Here is a 16,979-nt window from a genome sequence, read left to right as displayed (position 1 = left end):
CGAGGCGAGGCCGCAGCAGGCCGAGCAGAGCGGGACCATCCCTTCCCTCGGCCAGCCAGCAGTGCTGTGCCTGAGGCACCCCAGGGCACGCTTGGCCCTTTGGGGTCCCATGCCATGGCCCCCACACAGAAACTCCTCTTGGTGAGACACCGTAGGAGTGTGTGAGCCTCTGCCCTCTCCCCAGAACATTGAAGAGACACCAGCGAGGCTTGTGGAGCATCTTTATTGTCAGCACCGTGGCATCGGGTCTGAGATGGGTCCAACAGGGAGCCGTCGGTGCCGGGAGGTGTCCATCTGGGGGTCCTCAGATGCTGCCTGGGGAAGGGGGGGACACACAGGGTGAGAGATGGGGTGATTCGCCCCTCGCCAATGTGGATGGGGATGGGGATACCATTACCTGCAGGGTAGTTGTCTGCAGGGAGGGGAGTGTAACCTGCGGGGGGGAGAAGAGGATTGAGCAGAGTCCTCGTCACCCTTGACCACGGCCCTGGCTCTCCCCAGCCACTCACCCGGGGCGGGAGGCCTGGCCCTGAAGCGGTAGACGCCGGCGATAAATAAGCCAAGTCCCAGCACCATCAGCACGGTGGCCACCGCCACCAGTATCGTCACCTCCGGCATCAGTCCGGGACCTGTGGGGACACAGCCGGGTGAGTGGGAGCAAGGAGACAAGACCTACGGCCTCCGGCTGCGGTCCTGCGCCTCTCCACTCACTCCAATCCTCCAGGAGAGGCTCCTGCAGGCTGACGTGCTGCACTGAGCACGTGTAGGTGTCGCCTGCCACCGGGGCCACCAGCAGGGACACCTGCGTCTGGTAGCTCCAGTCGCCGTTGGGGATGGCGGAGATGGGGTTGTAGTCGTCGGGCTCCACGATGTCCCCGTTGTGCAGCCAGATGATGGTCACCTCGGGGGGGTAGAAGCCCCAGATGTGGCAGCTGAGGCGCACGGGCACACAGGCGTTCCCCGTCTCCACAGGGATGATGCGGACTCGGGGCTGCGCTGGAGCAGGGATGGGGATGGGGTCAGTGGTGGGCGAGCCCCTTTTCCCTGCCCTGTGCAACGTCCCCACACAATGTTCCGTGCAACGCTCCCGTGCAAAGCTCTAGGCATTGTTCCATGCGGTGTCACGTGTGACATCCCCATGCGATGCCCTGTGCAACGCCCCTGTGCCACACCCTGCAAGAGGCATTGCTCTGTGCAACAACGCCTTGCAAAGGGCAATGAAATGTGCTGTGCAGTGCTCCATGCAACATCCTCCTGCAATATCCTCACGCAGTGTGCTCTGCAAGACCCCCATGCAATGCCTGGTGCTACACCTTGTCAAGGCAATCAGCTCCAGGGCAGACTCTTTCTGCAGCGCTGCAGGGGATAAGACAGGAAGGGCTATTTTTTCCTGACATCAAGCCCACTTGAGGGAGCCACCAGGACCCAGCACCCCTCACCAGGGAGGCTGACGAGGCGTAGGCAGAGCCAGCAGGTCCCCCTACCCCACCCATTCAAAATCTGCCCCTGGGGAGGACAACAACTAGGAACGCGGCGACCATGGTGGGCAAACAGGGCATGGCACATCAGAAGGGAGTGGCAGGCAGTTCATGAAGGCAGGGTGAGCAGGGAGGGCAGAGCGTTCTTCAGCATGAAAGACCCTTAGAGACCCCCAGAGGAGACTGATGCGCATGCTCCAGTAGGAGGGACTGGACCCCGGAAGCTAATTATAATAATCTATTTTTTTTAGAAGTAGTAATGAATATGTATTAGTCTAGGAGCATAAAAATCAGCTGCTTGATGTAACTGGTGTGCATCCTGGTGGAGCAGAGACTCCCGGTGCACCCAGCGCTGTTTGCTTACCTCTATTCCTTTATATTCTTTTAATAAATCCTATTTTTTTATTTAATCCTAATTTGAATCCTGATCCATTTATAACAGGGTGATCTGGTGTATGGTAAGCCCTTGCATGGGGAAGTGCTGGCACTACACCAGGGGAATCTGGTGTACAGTAATCCTTGCACGGGGAAGTGCTTGGAAGTACACCAGGGAATCTGGTAAACTCAGATGTGTGGTAACGTTGGCATGGGGAAGTGCTTGGCGGTACACCCACATCTTTCAGTATGTTGGTGTGTGGTACACTGCAGAAGGGAAAATTCTGTAGCGCATACTGGCGAGGGTTAGGAAAGATGGGAAGTACGAGTTCCAGGGGACAGGGAGATATCCCTGGGGGAGTGCCTACTAATAGTTCTTCCTGAAGAATGATAAGAAATTGGAAACATAATCCCAAAATTAGAGGGATTGTAAAAGAAAAGTAATTAAAAAAAAAAAAAAAAAAAAAAAAAGGTTAAATATTGTGTATCAGTCTGGACAAAAGAACCAATTAAGGAAACAGCAGTATTTTGGCCAAAATATGGGTCTGATGAAAATTCAGGCTTTAAATTTATGTGTAAACAATAAGATTCCTTCTTCAGAGAAGGAGCCAAGTTATGCTCCCTATAATCTTAATATTGAACTGGTGGCAGCAGCAGTCACTCCAGGAAGGGAGACAGGGACTGTAATTAACACTGTCCCTAAAGAAGTATCGTACTCTAGGCTCTGGCAAGAATTAAAACAAGGTAGAAGATATATCGAGAATTTTGCCTTCCCTGATACTAACAATACTAACACTAACTGTGTATCCTCTTAGGTGAACTACCCCCTCCTCCTTACCAGCAGAGAGGTTAGGACTTTTAAGAAGGAGAGGAAGTCTTTATTCGAGGACCCCAACAGCCTAGTTGAACAATTAGACCAGTTCCTACGACCTGATTATACTCTTGGGGGAGGGAATTATGTCTATAAGTATGTTGTTTACAGGGAAAGAAATGGGAATGATCAGGAGGAGAGCTGCTATACAAGAATGGGAAAGAGCTCATCCTCCAGGACCAGGGGTAATACCGGCAGGGCAGAAATACCCACTTGCCAATCCTGGCTGGAATAATAATAGTGTGCAACACAGAAATCATATGAGAGACTTGGGGTCAGAATGAGAAAGTACTTGGGGATGAGACCTGAGGACCCAGTATCCCAAGGGCTCTTGAAAGTTCATTGTGTGATTAAAGCCTTGCAAAATACACAGAAAATGCTTCAGAAGGTGGGGGGATGTAGTGAACAGTCACTGGGGGACCCTCCTGCGGGAGGCCCTGGAGGTGTGTGTCTGGAGGGGAGATGAGAAGGAAAAGCAGAGAGCAAAACTAATGGTATTGACAGTGCAGTGGGTAGAGAGGCAGAGAGTTGGAGAAAGATGAAGAAAATCTTCAGGGGGAGTCAGGGCCAGGATGGAAAGGAGAGGAAGAGAGATGAAGGAATGGCAGGCAAAGAAGGCTGCCTGTGTTGTGGCCCAAATCCTAGCAGGGACAGGCTTTGATAAGATGTTTTAAGTGAGGCCAGGCTGGCCACTTCGAATAGGAATATCTGGAATGGAAGAAGGAGGAAAGAAGGAAAACGGGATGAAATATGCTATATTGATATGTTGTTTCAGTATCTTGGAGGGAAAAGGTATGGAATTAAGTTGGACCCTGACTGAGCCTTTGGTGCTGGTATTAGAAAAGTACAGTCTGGAGAAAGGTGAAGGAAGTGTTAAAAGGGTTACTGAAGGTGTTAAAGGTGTGGCATGTAATATTTAACAGAGCTGTTTGAAATTGAATGAGCAGGGAAAAGTGATGTAGGCATTATCTAAGTAACAGTCTAGAAGTTTTGGTATATTTGCATATTTGCTGTGGTGTTTGTTCAGTTTCCCAAGCATCGGGGAGGGGGGAACAGCCTGCTCCACCAGGGGCCTCTCCAGCGGCCGCAGGGGGGCTTCGGCTCCAGCGCCTGGAGCGCCTCCTCCCCCTCCTTCTGCACTGACTTTGATGTCTGCGGGGGGGGGGGGGGGGGGGGGGTTCTCGCTCTCCCAACTGCTGTTGAGCAGCAGGTTTTTGTTTATTTCTTTGTTTGTTTGTTTTCGTGGATGTGCTCTCACAGAGGCACGGACTGTATTGCTCATGGCTTGGCTCTGGGCAGCAGTGGGCCCCTTTGGGGCCAGATGAAATTGTCCCTTATCTGCCACGGGGAGGCTTCTGGGTTTTTCTCACGGGGGCTGCCACTGCAGTTTCCCACCCCCCTACTCACAGCCCCCGAACCTTGCCATCAAACCCAATACACTGGGGAACAGCTAGGTCATTACTGACTTGTAAAGTACCAGGGATTAAATTAACTAATGAAACCCTAAAAAGTGATGGGGGCAGAAGGGGCTGGGATAACAGTGCCACTTTGGGGGGATACTAAGCTGAGACCAGGGGATAAAATGATCACTGGGCAATTATTTTATGTATCCAAGGTGAATACTAACTTGTTGGGAAGGGATTTGATGATTAAATTGGGCATTCAAATAGTAAATTGTTAGACTGGAATAACAGTGTTATTAATGGAGTGCTCTCAGGCCCTGAGAGCAAACATACATGTATATTCACCTCTGACTGGAAAGACCCTGAAATGGGGGCGGAAGCAACAATATAGGTGGACAATTTTACCTCAGAGGTTTACAGGGCCACCTATCTATATGGGTAAGTTTTAAAAAAGATTTTGGAGCAATTACAACCTCCCAAGGAGGTATTAATGTTACAAATATGTGGATCATTTTCTATTGTCAGGACAGGAGAAAAGAGTTGGGAAGAAAGCTACTAACAAGCTATTCAACTTTCTGGGAAAGCAGGGCTTGGGAGTATTGAAAAATAAATCACAATATGAAGAAAGAGAAGTCAGGTATTTAAGGCATCTAATGTCTGAAGGAAAACAAAAAATAAATGCAGAGAGGATTCAGGGAATTGTTGAAAATTAAGAAAGAACTAAAAAGTTTTAAAAAGATTTTTATTAAGGAATCAGGAGCCATGAAGTCTGAAGGAAAATCGATACTCCCTGATGGGAGAGAAATGCTGAATAAAGTGATAATGAGGCAAATATTAACTGTTTTACATCAGAAGAGTCATTGGGAGGTGCAAGCTATGTGTGATGTTGTGCTAAGAAAGTATGTCTGTGTAGGAATATACACTTTAGGGAAGCACATATGTAGAGGATGCACCATATGTCAAAAGGTAAATAAAAAGGTGTTCTGTAACCCATCTAGAGGGGGTCGGGAGCCAGGGGTCTGACCTTTCCAAAGTATACAGGTAAACTTTACTGAGTTACTTGTTTGTCCTAATTGACCATGTGACTAGATGGGTGTAAGCTTTACTGCAAGGGTTAAAGCAGGCCTTAGAGATTGAGTGGGATTTTCACAGCCCCTGGCACCCCTCCTCTTCTGGGAAGGTGGAGTGAATGAATCAGAAGCAATTAACTAAACTAGTGTTAGAAACCCAACTTCCTTGGGTAAAATGCTTACTCCTACAGGTTTAAACAGCACCAAGAAAGGATATAGGAATTTCACCATATGAGATGCTGTTCAGATTGCCCTATCTGGGCAGAAGGGATGAGATACCACAATTCAAAACGAGAGTTTTCTTAAGAACTGTGTTCTGGGGTTGTCCTCTTCTTTGTCATCTCTCAGGACCTGTGGGTTGTTGGCTCAAACCCCACCTTTGGCACCACCATCACCCAGGAAACTGGGTCCTGATTCGGACCTGGAAAGAATCAACTCCGGCCTGAATGGGAAGGACAATTACTGACCACTGAAACAGCTGTAAGAACTGCGGAAAAAGGTTGGACTCACTATACTAGAGTGAAGGCATCCGTCGATGCTAGTACCTGGGAAGCTGTTCCTACAGAAGACTTGTTGGAAGTTGAAATCGAAGAGAAAAATCTCATAATGGACTGTGAGTAGGATAAAAGCTTACAATTGTAATCTAACCTTTTATTTTCACAGGTAACTAATGAGTGTGACTTGTGATTGAGAGAAAGGACAGACCTATAGCGAATTGCAGTGCTCCCAAGGGGGAGGTTGTTATAGTAGTAGTGTACATCTTATTCTTTGTATTGATAATTATTTGGAAACCTAAGGTTTAAAAATAATGACAGGGAAAAATTGATTACTAATTTTGTTTTTAGTGATTCTAGGCCTCAGAGAAGGCCTCGGTCAATTGGCAACTTGGAAAAGGCATGACCAGATAATTGCAAAAATGGGATACCCCATCAAAATATGGGTGACTGTGACAGAGGTTTATGTACCACAATCTGTCACGTTTGAGGTTTGTGAGGTATTAACTTGTGGAGATTTAAATGCCCAACGACAATTGAGCAGACAGAACAAATAACTGGGAGAGACCCAACAGCCAGATTGAGAATAGCTGTATGGAAACGATCCTCTATTGCCATCAGAGAAAGGGAGAAACTCAAGGAGAAAACAGGAGAGAAAACAGGAGGCCCTCTGAAATGTGGCAGTTCAAACATCTGAGATTCAAACAGGGTATGGGGATGTGAATGCCTGGATAGAATGGGTCAAATATACTGTCCAGAGTCTCAACCGTAGCTACTGCTATGCTTGTGCCTCGGGATGACCGGTTGCCCAGATAGTGCCCTTCCCATGGGGGTGGACCGAAGACTCCCAAGGGATGCGATGTATGATTGCATTGTACCAAGAAAAGACTGCCTGGGGAAATGAGGCCTGTAAGTTTCTCTTTGCCGTTCCTTGCATGATAGCAATATCACAGTTCCCCCTGCATTCTCTACAGCTATAGGTAACCATACAGCTTGCCTCTCACAGCAGGGTGTGAGTGCTACCTGGCATCTGGGAGAATTTGCCTTGTGCTACCGAGGACTTGATGTGAAACTGCTCAAGACTAGAGATCCCCAGGGCACATCTCTGGTGGTACAATGGAGGGAAGATCTTACGGTCCACCCTACCATCTAATTGGGGAGGCACTTGTGCGCTTGTTCAATTAGCTATACCCTTCACCCTGACATTTGAAAGAGAAACGTCACAAATACCCAGAAGAAGTAAAAGAGGCTTAGGAATATCATTTGATGATAGAGTATACATAGATTCTATTGGGGTACCTAGAGGAGTTCCGGATGAACATAAAACCAGAAATCAAATTGCTACAGGGTTTGAGACACTGTTCTGGTGGGTAGCAATAAATAAAAAAGTGGATTGGATTAATTATATCTATTATAATCAGCAGAGATTCATCAAATATACCAGGGATGCGATGAGAGGAATCGCTGAAAAACTAGATGCCATCAGCAAAATGGCTTGGGAAAACAGGATAGCATTAGATATGATGCTCGCAGAGGAAGGAGGTGTGTATGTGATACTGAGCAACCATTGTTGCACTTTTACACCCAACAATACTGTCCCAGATGGCTCAGTAACTAGAGCATTGCAAGGGCTTACCACCCTTGCCAGTGAATTGGCAGAAAAAGTAGGCGTATTTACATCCTTGATCGTAGTTGTAGGAGTTTGGACAGCCATTGGTTGCTGCATTATCCCCTGTGTAAGAGGACTAGTACAGTGGTTAACTGAAACCGCACTATTGAAACAAATGACCATGGAGCTACCACCTTACTCAGATAAGGTGATAATGAGGAGATAGAAAGCAAAGAAAGCAAAGAAGAAGAAGAAATCTACCAAATTACACCTTAGAGAAAGGTTTTGCAAAAATCAACAGTTTATAAAAAAAGAAAAGGGGGGAACTGTGGGAATAGAAATGTTGTTTTTGCAGAGTTACATTGTTTAGAAGGAGGGAATGTGGTACTGAGATATGCTTACAGTGATAAGAAAGCTTAGCAGGCGACCTTGTAAAATGCAGACAACCAGACTCCTTAGGACAATTAGGTGAAAATCACGGTGTCAAGTCAAGTCAAATAAGTGAAGAAACATTACTACTTCAAGCAGTAAAAATGTCAAAAGAAATTTGAAATTTAACAAGCCGGCAACTGAAGGCCATGCATTGTTTGTGAAGCATCAGATAGATTGTGAACCTGGATTACCCACTCACTGGGGAAACAGGGGAGGGTCCTGCCATCAAAAGGTATATAAACTGTGTTTTGGAACTAGTAGATGCGCTCTCTCCTGCTTGTGGGGCGCCCGCCATTGCAATCGTGAATAAATTACTACTTCACTGAGATCCTCGCCTGAGCCTAAGTTATTGGCTACAGAGTGTTTCTCACAGTAGTAACCTCACAGCAATCGATGTCACACCTGGACTAGGAATATACCGCAATGAATCAATGTGGTGCAACTACACTTCTCCTAATGTGTCTAGATCCTCAAATGCACCGCTAGCACTGCCACTGGAGTGTTCCTCTTCTGTGGTGACAGAGCATAGCAGGGTATTCCATCGCATATCAAAGGGGGACCATGTATGCTTGGTCAGTTAACCTTACTAACACCTAATACATTAATGATACTAAATATTACAAAACACCACAGGCACACTAAACGATCTGTTCAGCATTATCAGGAGAATTGCAAAGACAATCTCGATTTCTGGCAAGCTGATAAAGTCCTCACTGCTTCGTTTTTCGTGCCTGGTGTTGCTGCTGCTCAAGCACTAACAACGCTTAACAAATTAGGATGCTGGCTGGATAAGCAAACCAATGCAACCTCTGCAGCATTGAGCGCATTATTAACCAAAACTGACTCTGTTAGACATGCAACGCTGCAGAACAGGGCCGCAATAGATTTCCTATTGTTAGGACAAGGTCATTGGTGTGACGAATTCAAAGGCATGTGTTGTATGAACTTAAGTGACCATTCTCAGTCGATTCACCAACAATTATCCAAACTTAAGGAGCTCACAGACAAGTTAACAACTAGCAGGTGGGGGTTGGAATCATGGTTGCAAAGCCTGGGAATAGGGGGATGGTTGAGAGAACTTATAAGAGGAGCACTTGTAGTGCTGATTAAGGTAATTGTGATTCTGTTAGTCGTACCATGCCTATTTCAATGCTTACAAAAATGTTTTTATGCTCAGTGCAATCAGCTTGGCTTACAGAAACACAAAAAGGGGGAATTATGGAAGCTTGGTTTGGAAGCCAGTGGAATCTGCTAAACACAAAAATAAAGTAGCTAGTAGAAAAATGCAAGATAAAGTACAAGACAAGTAGCACAAGGTCGAAGAAGAAGTAACAATTGAGGAGTTGAGAAAACAACCAGCACAAGCGGTCTGCATGACAACAAATCAACAAGCAGAATAAGAGCATGATAGTTGCGTGAACACTAGTATAGCCACCAATGAGCAAGCTTGCCAAGTAGCATAACTGGCACATGCAGAGATGTTAAGGGTATAAAATGCAAGAATGTATACTCAATAAATGCTTCAGTTGCACACCAGCCTGGAGTCATGTGATAAATTCCCTTCAGCTGAGTATTTACGTTTGGCCTATTTAACTCTTTTGGTAACATGATTTCTGACCAATTTTCATTCAGCCCAAATTTGGGTAGGAGACATTTTATTTGATAAATGGGACAGTGGAGTTTATCAGTACCATCTAGTAAGTTACTTGTTCCAAAGTACTGTTCTCTGTCTTGCAAATATAAGAGGTATCATGCAATGCATGCTGGTCCAGTTCAGTCCAATTACTTACTGGGACTCCAAGGAATGAGGAGGTAAAGTTGCCAGCTTGTCCACATACACAAAAATCACTAATATTAGTATATTTTACAATGCTTTTCACAACTGAGTCATACATGTTAGCATCAAAAGCCACATCAGACATGCTAATTAAGGCTGTAATTACAAAGAACCAAACTAATGTCTTCACAAATGAAGTCTTAAAGGTCCAGATGGTGTTGACCTACATTGTGGTTTAGTGGCCTTCTTGACTCTGGTATGGTGAATCCAGGATGCTTGTTCCTTGATCTTTATAGCCATGTGAGAGGTCAGTAATACTTGGAAGGGATCCTCACAGTTCAGTTGCAAAGGTGTATCTGCAAAAGATCTAACATATACATAATCTCTGAGTTCAATATTATGCACTGGTCCATCTAACCCATGAGCTCTAGTTCCCAAGACTAATTTCTCTACTTCCCAGAGCAATTTCTGTAGGCTTATTATATAATCTATCAATATCTCGCTGCTGGTCTGAGTTGATATTCCAAACTGTACCATATAGGGCTTTCTGTACACTATTTTGAAAGAACTCAACCCCTCCTTGATCCTGGGCTTAGTCCTGGTTCTCAGAAGTGTTAAAGGCAATGACAGGCCAGGACAAACTGGCCTCATGTCCTAATTTTACAATCTGTAGGTTAATTAGAATCACAGAGTCACAGAATCACAGAATTGTCTAGGTTGGAAGAGACCTCCAAGATCACCGAGTCCAACCTCTGACCTAACATTAACCAGTCCTCCACTAAACCATATCACTAAGCTCTACATCTAAACATCTTAGGTGGTTCATTTTCTCTACTTGACCACTCAATTGAGGGTTATATAAGGTATGTAGTTGCCAATCTACTCCCAGAAGCTTACTGACTTGTTAAACGACCTTCACAATGAAGTGATGAAATGATCTGATGAAATTACCACAGGAACCCCAAATTTCAGTAATATTTCTCATAACAATGCCTTGGGTACATCCTTAGCCTTGTTAGTTTGTCAAGGTGTCCTGGTTTCAGCTAGGATAGAGTTAATTTTCCTCATACTAGCTGGTATGGTGCTGTGTTTGGGATTTAGAATGAGAATAATGCTGATAACACACTGATGTTTTAAGTGTTGCAGAGCAGTGCTTACACTAAGCCAAGGACTTTTCAGCTTTTCACACTGTCCTGCCAGCACGCAGGTTGTGGGTGCTTGGAGGGGACAGACCCAGGACAGCTGACCCAAACTGGCCAAAGGGGAATTCCATATCATCTGACATCATGCTGAACAATTAATACGGGGTGGCTGGCCAGGGTGGGGGGACCAGCTGCTTGGGAATAGGTTGGGCATCAGTCAGCGGGTGGTAAGCAATTGTATTGTGCATCACTTGTTTTGTACATATTATTGTTGTTGTTGTTGTTATTATTATTATTATCCTTTCTTTCCTGTCCTAATAAACTGTCTTTATGTCAACCCACAGGTTTTCATTTCTTTCTAATTCTCTCCCACCATCCCAGAGAGGGAGAAGAGAGGGGGAGTGAACAGCTGCGTGGTGCTTAGTTGCCGGCTGGGTTAAACCATAACAGCACAGAGTCCTGTTGTGTGAGGGGTTACATAAAGGCTCCCAAAGGGAGTTCAGATCTACCCAAAGCCTTCTGCTGGGAGCACTTTTTGATGGGAGAAATTGGCAACATACGTGTTTTTTAGAGTTATAATGAGTGTTAGGGTTAGGGTTACAGTTAGGGTTGTTTGGAAAGAAAGAAAGCGCAGAGCCTTTGTGTGGGGGGTTGTATAAAGGCTCCCCAAGGGAGTTCAGGTCTAATCAAATGCTTCCATTGGGAGCACTTTCTGATGGGAGGAATTGGTAGAGTAGTTTTTTTTTATAGTCATAATTAGGGTTAGGCCACTAGATTACAGGAAGTGTCCTTATTTTCCCTCAAGGTTTCAACAGCAGGCTCGTAGGACACCCTACAGTGCCTTGGGAGACCTGTAGGGCTTCCTAGAGGACACTGGGGGTCACTGGGAGGCTTTCTGGGGAAGCTAGAGGGCACTGGGTGGCCTTGTAGACCTATGGAGTATCTAGAGTGCAAGGGAGGACCACAAGAGGCCTCCAGTGTGTGCCCAAGATTGCACTAGAGAGCCCTGCAAGGCATCCAGAGGCCTCTAGACTCCAGGTAGAGTCCTTATTTTGCCTCTACAGTTCAATATCAGGCTCTAAAGACACCTTAGAGTGCCCTGGGAGGCCCCTAGAGCATCCTAGAGGACACTGGAGGTCACAGGGAGGCTTTCCAGGGAAGCTAGAGGGTACTGGGTGGCTCTGGTAGACCTACAGAGGATCTAGAGTGCAGCAGAGGACCACAAGAGGCCTCCAGTGTGCTTGATAGTGCACTAGAAAGCCCTGCAAGGCCTCCAGAGACCTCTGGATTCCAGGAAGAGTCCTTATTTTGCATCTAGTATGCAACAGCAGGCTCATAGGACACCCTAGAGTGCCCTGGGAGTCCTCTGAGGCATCATAAAGGATACTGGGGGTCACTGGAAGGCTTTCCAGGAGAGCCAGAGGGCACTGGGTGGCTCTGGTAGACCTACGGAAGATCTAGAACACAACAGAGGCCCAGAGGCGGCTCGCATTGTTCCTGTGATTGCACTAGAAATCCCTGCAAAGCCACTGGAGGCCACTAGATTCCAGGAAGTGTCCTTATTTTGCTTCTAGGCTTCAACAGCATGCTCTTAGGACACCCTGTGTGCTGTGGTAGAGGTGCACATAGATGGAAAATTGGAAACACCTCACCTACAGGTGCTCGGCATTCAGCCTGGGGGAGAGGTCTCCCACAATACCCATGTTGAGGTGATCGGACCCCAGGACTCAGAGCTGGGCTGCAAACAGGTTTAAAGGGTTCTGGTTGGAGTGGTGGTGGCACGTCTAGGGGCAATCAGCAAACAAGCATAAAGCAGCATCACAGTGGGTGCAAGGACTGGGGCACCCAGCATACATCTGCCATCAAAAGTGGGTCAGGAAAGCAGCCTAAATGGATGGGGTTAAGCCTGCAGAGATGAAAACTCCAGCATTTGCTGATGTGAGACGAAGCAGCCAGGACAGGTTTGGGGGCACAGGAATAATAAAAGACAGAGCTTTGGGTCTCCTCTTTGGGGTTGCTCACTTCTCTACACCCTCCACTCTCCTTTCCCATATGGAGGGGGCGCCCTACTCATGGATGATGGTGGATCCCCCAAAGCAGCATCATTTCAAGTTATGTTCCCCAGAGTTGTGTCATACCCCCCCCCCCCACACACACACACACACACCGATTTGCTGTTTATCCCACCTAGCTTTTAAAATGAGCTTTCAATAAGGTGCACAGCTTCTTCTCATTGGGACCCCTATCCCTGGGTCTGTTTAAGAGTTATGTGGACATGGCACTAGGGGATGTAGTTTAGTGATGAGACTTGGGAGGTCATGTTGATGACTCGATGATCCTGAAGATCTGCTCCAATCTAAGTGATCCTATGATTGTCACTATTGCCTCCTAAATGACCTCAATGGAAGATTTAAACCATATTGGGTTGGGGTCAGAAGCCCTGAGTTACAGAGCAGGGCTGGAAGCACCAGTGGTTTCTTAATATCTCAGTAACAAACTTCTCCCACAGGCAACTTTTCAGCATATATCACCTTTTTTGTAGTATTAACAAGCCACCCCCCCACCCCCCACCCCCCTATATATATATATATATTTTATATATATATATAGCAAATGACAGGCTCCATGTGTCAGAAAGAGACCCTTACCACAATCCAGCTTGTGAACCTGAAAACCAAAGAAGAAAATTGTGGCACAAGCCAGGACAGAGCTGCTGCAAGGGAGGCAGGAGCAAATCAACATCTTCACATCCACCTTCACTGGGGAGAGGTGAACAGCAAAAAAAATGTATATATAAATCAGTGAAATGAGCTGAGCATGGTGCAAAGAACCATGCTCAGATTTTCCTAGAGGAAACTTGCTTGCAAGAACCTGCAGAATGAGGCAATTGTTAAATAAAATAAAATAAAATAAAATAAAATAAAATAAAATAAAATAAAATAATATAATTTTAAAAATAAATAAAATATGGTTGGATTGGGCCGGTGAGATTTGTGTCCAAGCCGTGCTGACAAGGAGGTAAGGTAGCTCCTCCTCCATGGGCACCATTCACACCTTCCCAAGGGAAAAATAAATAAATAAATAAATAAATAAATAAATGGTGTTCCTGGTCCTACAGACTGGGCACTGCTCTCACATCTCTGCAAGGGCTCCCTTGGAAGGGAGTTTTTTGGGGGAGAAAAAAAAAAAAAATAAACAACTCCAGTTTATGATGCTCCTTAGAACAAGGGGGAAAACCTGCAATTGAAATAATCTTTAAGAGGGTAGGGTATACAAAGAAGAAAAGCCTTCTTCTCACTCCTGTGTTTCTCCGAGATGTGGTGACACCAGGTAAAGCTGCCAAATAAGGGTCATAATTATTTTGGGCCGACACACACCTAGGAGGAGGGTGACCTGTGATAGATGCCACAGGACACTACCTAATTGGTTGCAGCTTGAAAATAACTCATCCCAGATTCAGGTTGGGCTGGGGTCCCCTATTGCTGGGGATCCCCAAACCCTCTATAGCTGTTTGAACACACACACACGCACACACACCAATCCTACATATAAACTGGGGGTCCTCCAAGCCCCAGGACCCTGCTGTACCTCTCCTGAACCTATCCAGGCTGCTGCTCCTCAGGATGGAGAAAGTATCGCCGCTTGGGCCTGCAGTCCTGCCCCCCTTGCAGGTTGCTGGGGCCTAAGAAGGAGGGGGGTCAGAAAATCCCAGAGGCTGTGAGGGCATAGGCTAGCTCCTGCCAGCTTCCACAGTTCACTAAAATTGCCTTATGCTTCCTGCCTTCTGATCACAAAGGGTGGAGCTGAACCTGAGATCTGCAAACCCACAACTCACAGGAGCCTCGGAGACACCTTCCCAAGGCCAAAACCAAAACCTCTGAGCTCAAACTGACTCTTCTCCATCCAGATCTCCCTCTAGAGCATCATTTCTGCACACCCAACCCAGCAGAGCAGAGGAGAATCCTTCCCCAGCACAGGGGCATCCTGCAACTCAATCAAACATTGGGGCACCTGTAGCACTCCAAAACCTTCATGCTGCAGGGTGTACATTGCTCCCACTCACAGCACGTGCTGAAACTAGGGAGGCTGAATTTAGGAGCAAAAAGCAACCAAGATGTTATATATATATTTATATAAATATAGGTTTTCAGCTGTGATTTTTAATTCTCTTTTAAAAAATAATTATTTTTCCCCTATGCCCTCCATATTTTTCCATATGCTATTTTAGCTATATTATGTATTTATTTATTTATTATTATTTAAGCTTAATAGCTATAGGGCTGTTTTTCCATATGCCTTCTCCTGTTGCAGGCATCACCTTTGCAAACATCTTTTCTGCTGGCATTTCTCCTTCCTCAAAGCAGGAGGCATACACAGACACAGGATGTGGTTTCATTTGGGGGCAGCAGGCAGCAGAAAGCATTTAAAAGCAATGACGAGTTCAGAACATCAGCAAATAGCAGGGGACTAGCTCTGAGCTCCTGCTAAAGCAAACACACTTGCAGAAATGGGCACGAGTCCGAGCATGGCCAGCTGCTCCGAATGATGTGAACTATCTGAACAAACCTTGCCCCATTCCCTGTGACCTTCCCTTGTGCTTCATGCAAGAAAATGAGAAAATGCCACTCCAAGAGGGTTAAATTCTTACAGCCAGATGAAGCAAGTGGTAGTTTCATTTCTCATGTCAGCCTTCCCTCGTTTGCTTGCTTTGCTTTCATCCACACTTCTGTCTATGTTTAATCTCAGCCAAGCAAGACTCAGTGCCTGCCAGCTGCTCTGATCAAAGCATCAGGCAAGGAGCACATCCAATGTGTGGCATATTTAGGATGGGTGACAAGGTTGTGTGCCAAACATGCCTTCTCCCAGGCAGCAAGAAGCAAGTACTCCTCAGTAAAAGCCTTCATCTAGGGTTTTCTGCTTGCAGATCATCTCCACAAGCCACAGAACTGCTTTCCGGAGCCTTGTATCAGATTAGTAAGCAGGCTCAAAAAGTGCTGGAAGGGGAATAAATGCACCAAGACACACACAACATTTTTGCATTGCTGATTTCCTCTTGGTTTTTACCCTTGACTCCATCTTATCCTGCATTTAGGACTACACACCACCTCCACATCCTGTATAACATCAGATTTTGGATGAGGGTCCCTCAGAGCCCTCAGAGCCCTCTTTTCCTCATTGCAGGGAAGAGTTTCCCTTTGCCACCTCCTATTTATATATATCCCAAGTATCCTATAATATCCTAAGTATCCTATAATCCCCTTTCCCTGGTCAGCAAGGATCCAGGCTAAGAGCAAGGGATGAAAGGAGCTGCTGGGTTATCAAGTGAGGAAAGAGATCAAATCATGACCCATCCCAGGCAGCTGAGCTGCACAAAGATGCCTGCAGCTATCACAGAGCCTCAGACCTCGAATTAACCACAGTATTATCTTTTAGAGCAGAGGAACCAGCATACTCTCTTTGAAGCCAAGGAGGAACCAGAATATTTTGTTATTCCTGAAAGTGCATGAGCCTGGGGATTTCCTGCAGTGCTGGAGACTTTGTGCCCTGTAGCGAGCGCTTTACACATCCTTGTGCCCACCAGCAGCACAGCAGCAGCAGGATGCATTGGTGCAATAAAAATACACGGCCAAAAGTGATGCATTAACACCTAGGTCACGCTTTTGCAGAGAAAAAATGTGGGGATGCACAGGCACATGTGCTTCTGTGCGTGCCTGGGTGCACCCATGTGTACGTGCACAACCCAGGAGCTGTAAATATTAGGGATGCAGACAATTTGTTTCTCCTGCACACCTCAAAACCCCACCATCCTGCTGTTCCCCAAAAAAACCTTCCTGCTGTTTTGGGGCTGCTGCTGATGGAGGGCATCATAGGTGGCGCACTGGGGGTCCAGCTGGGATGTAGTTAATTTTCTTCCAGCAGCCCCATGGTGCAGTGCTGGGGTAAATCAATGCTAACACGTGGACAGCTGTTTGCACTGAGTCAAGGTCTCCTTTGATTCTCATCTGCACGAGGGGACACAAACAGGCTTAAGCTAACCACAGAGACATCTTTCTCAGCTTTTAAACAGCGAGGAGGGGGTTTAGGGAGACAAAGTTTGTTCGAGAGGTGCCTGGGCACCCATCTACCCATGGGAAGTGGTGAGTAGCCTTCACAACACCTTTTTTCTGCTTTTTTTTTTTTTTCCTAATTTCTTTCTTCCGCTTCTCCTTTCCTTCCGGAGCTACTTTTATCTTGGACCCGGGGTGAATCTGCTACCGGGGGGGGGGGGGGGGGGGGAGGAGGAGAAGGAGGAGGAGCGGAGGGGTAGGGGGGTGGGGGGAGGGAGGGA

The 16,979-nt window shown here is 46.3% G+C and overlaps 1 protein-coding gene across 1 annotated transcript; it reads right to left on the bottom strand.

Annotated features, from left to right (window-relative positions):
• Nucleotides 1-304: 304 nt before the first annotated feature.
• On the bottom strand, nucleotides 305-9,809 carry LOC116500232 (HLA class II histocompatibility antigen, DM beta chain-like). Its single transcript, XM_032205146.1, has 5 exons — nucleotides 9,737-9,809; nucleotides 712-996; nucleotides 510-629; nucleotides 398-433; nucleotides 305-315 (listed from the first exon to the last, which is right to left on the bottom strand). Exons 1-5 carry the CDS (start codon nucleotides 9,807-9,809, stop codon nucleotides 305-307), a joined length of 525 nt encoding a protein of 174 aa, XP_032061037.1.
• Nucleotides 9,810-16,979: the final 7,170 nt, after the last annotated feature.

Source organism: Aythya fuligula, chromosome 33 (genome assembly GCF_009819795.1).
Source record: "Aythya fuligula isolate bAytFul2 chromosome 33, bAytFul2.pri, whole genome shotgun sequence".
Classification (NCBI taxonomy): domain Eukaryota; kingdom Metazoa; phylum Chordata; class Aves; order Anseriformes; family Anatidae; genus Aythya; species Aythya fuligula.
This window is presented reverse-complemented; position numbering and strand designations above follow the sequence as displayed.

What these genes read in the sequence shown, in the direction of transcription:
- LOC116500232 (XM_032205146.1), bottom strand. Translation starts at nt 9,809, where the DNA reads ATGGCTATAAAGATCAAGGAACAAGCATCCTGGATTCACCATACCAGA. An exon ending in GAAGGCCACTAAACCACAAT is followed by an intron (nt 997 to 9,736) that starts GTAGGTCAACAC and finishes TCCCTGCTCCAG; the next exon opens with CGCAGCCCCGAGTCCGCATC. An exon ending in GCCTCTCCTGGAGGATTGGA is followed by an intron (nt 630 to 711) that starts GTGAGTGGAGAG and finishes GTGTCCCCACAG; the next exon opens with GTCCCGGACTGATGCCGGAG.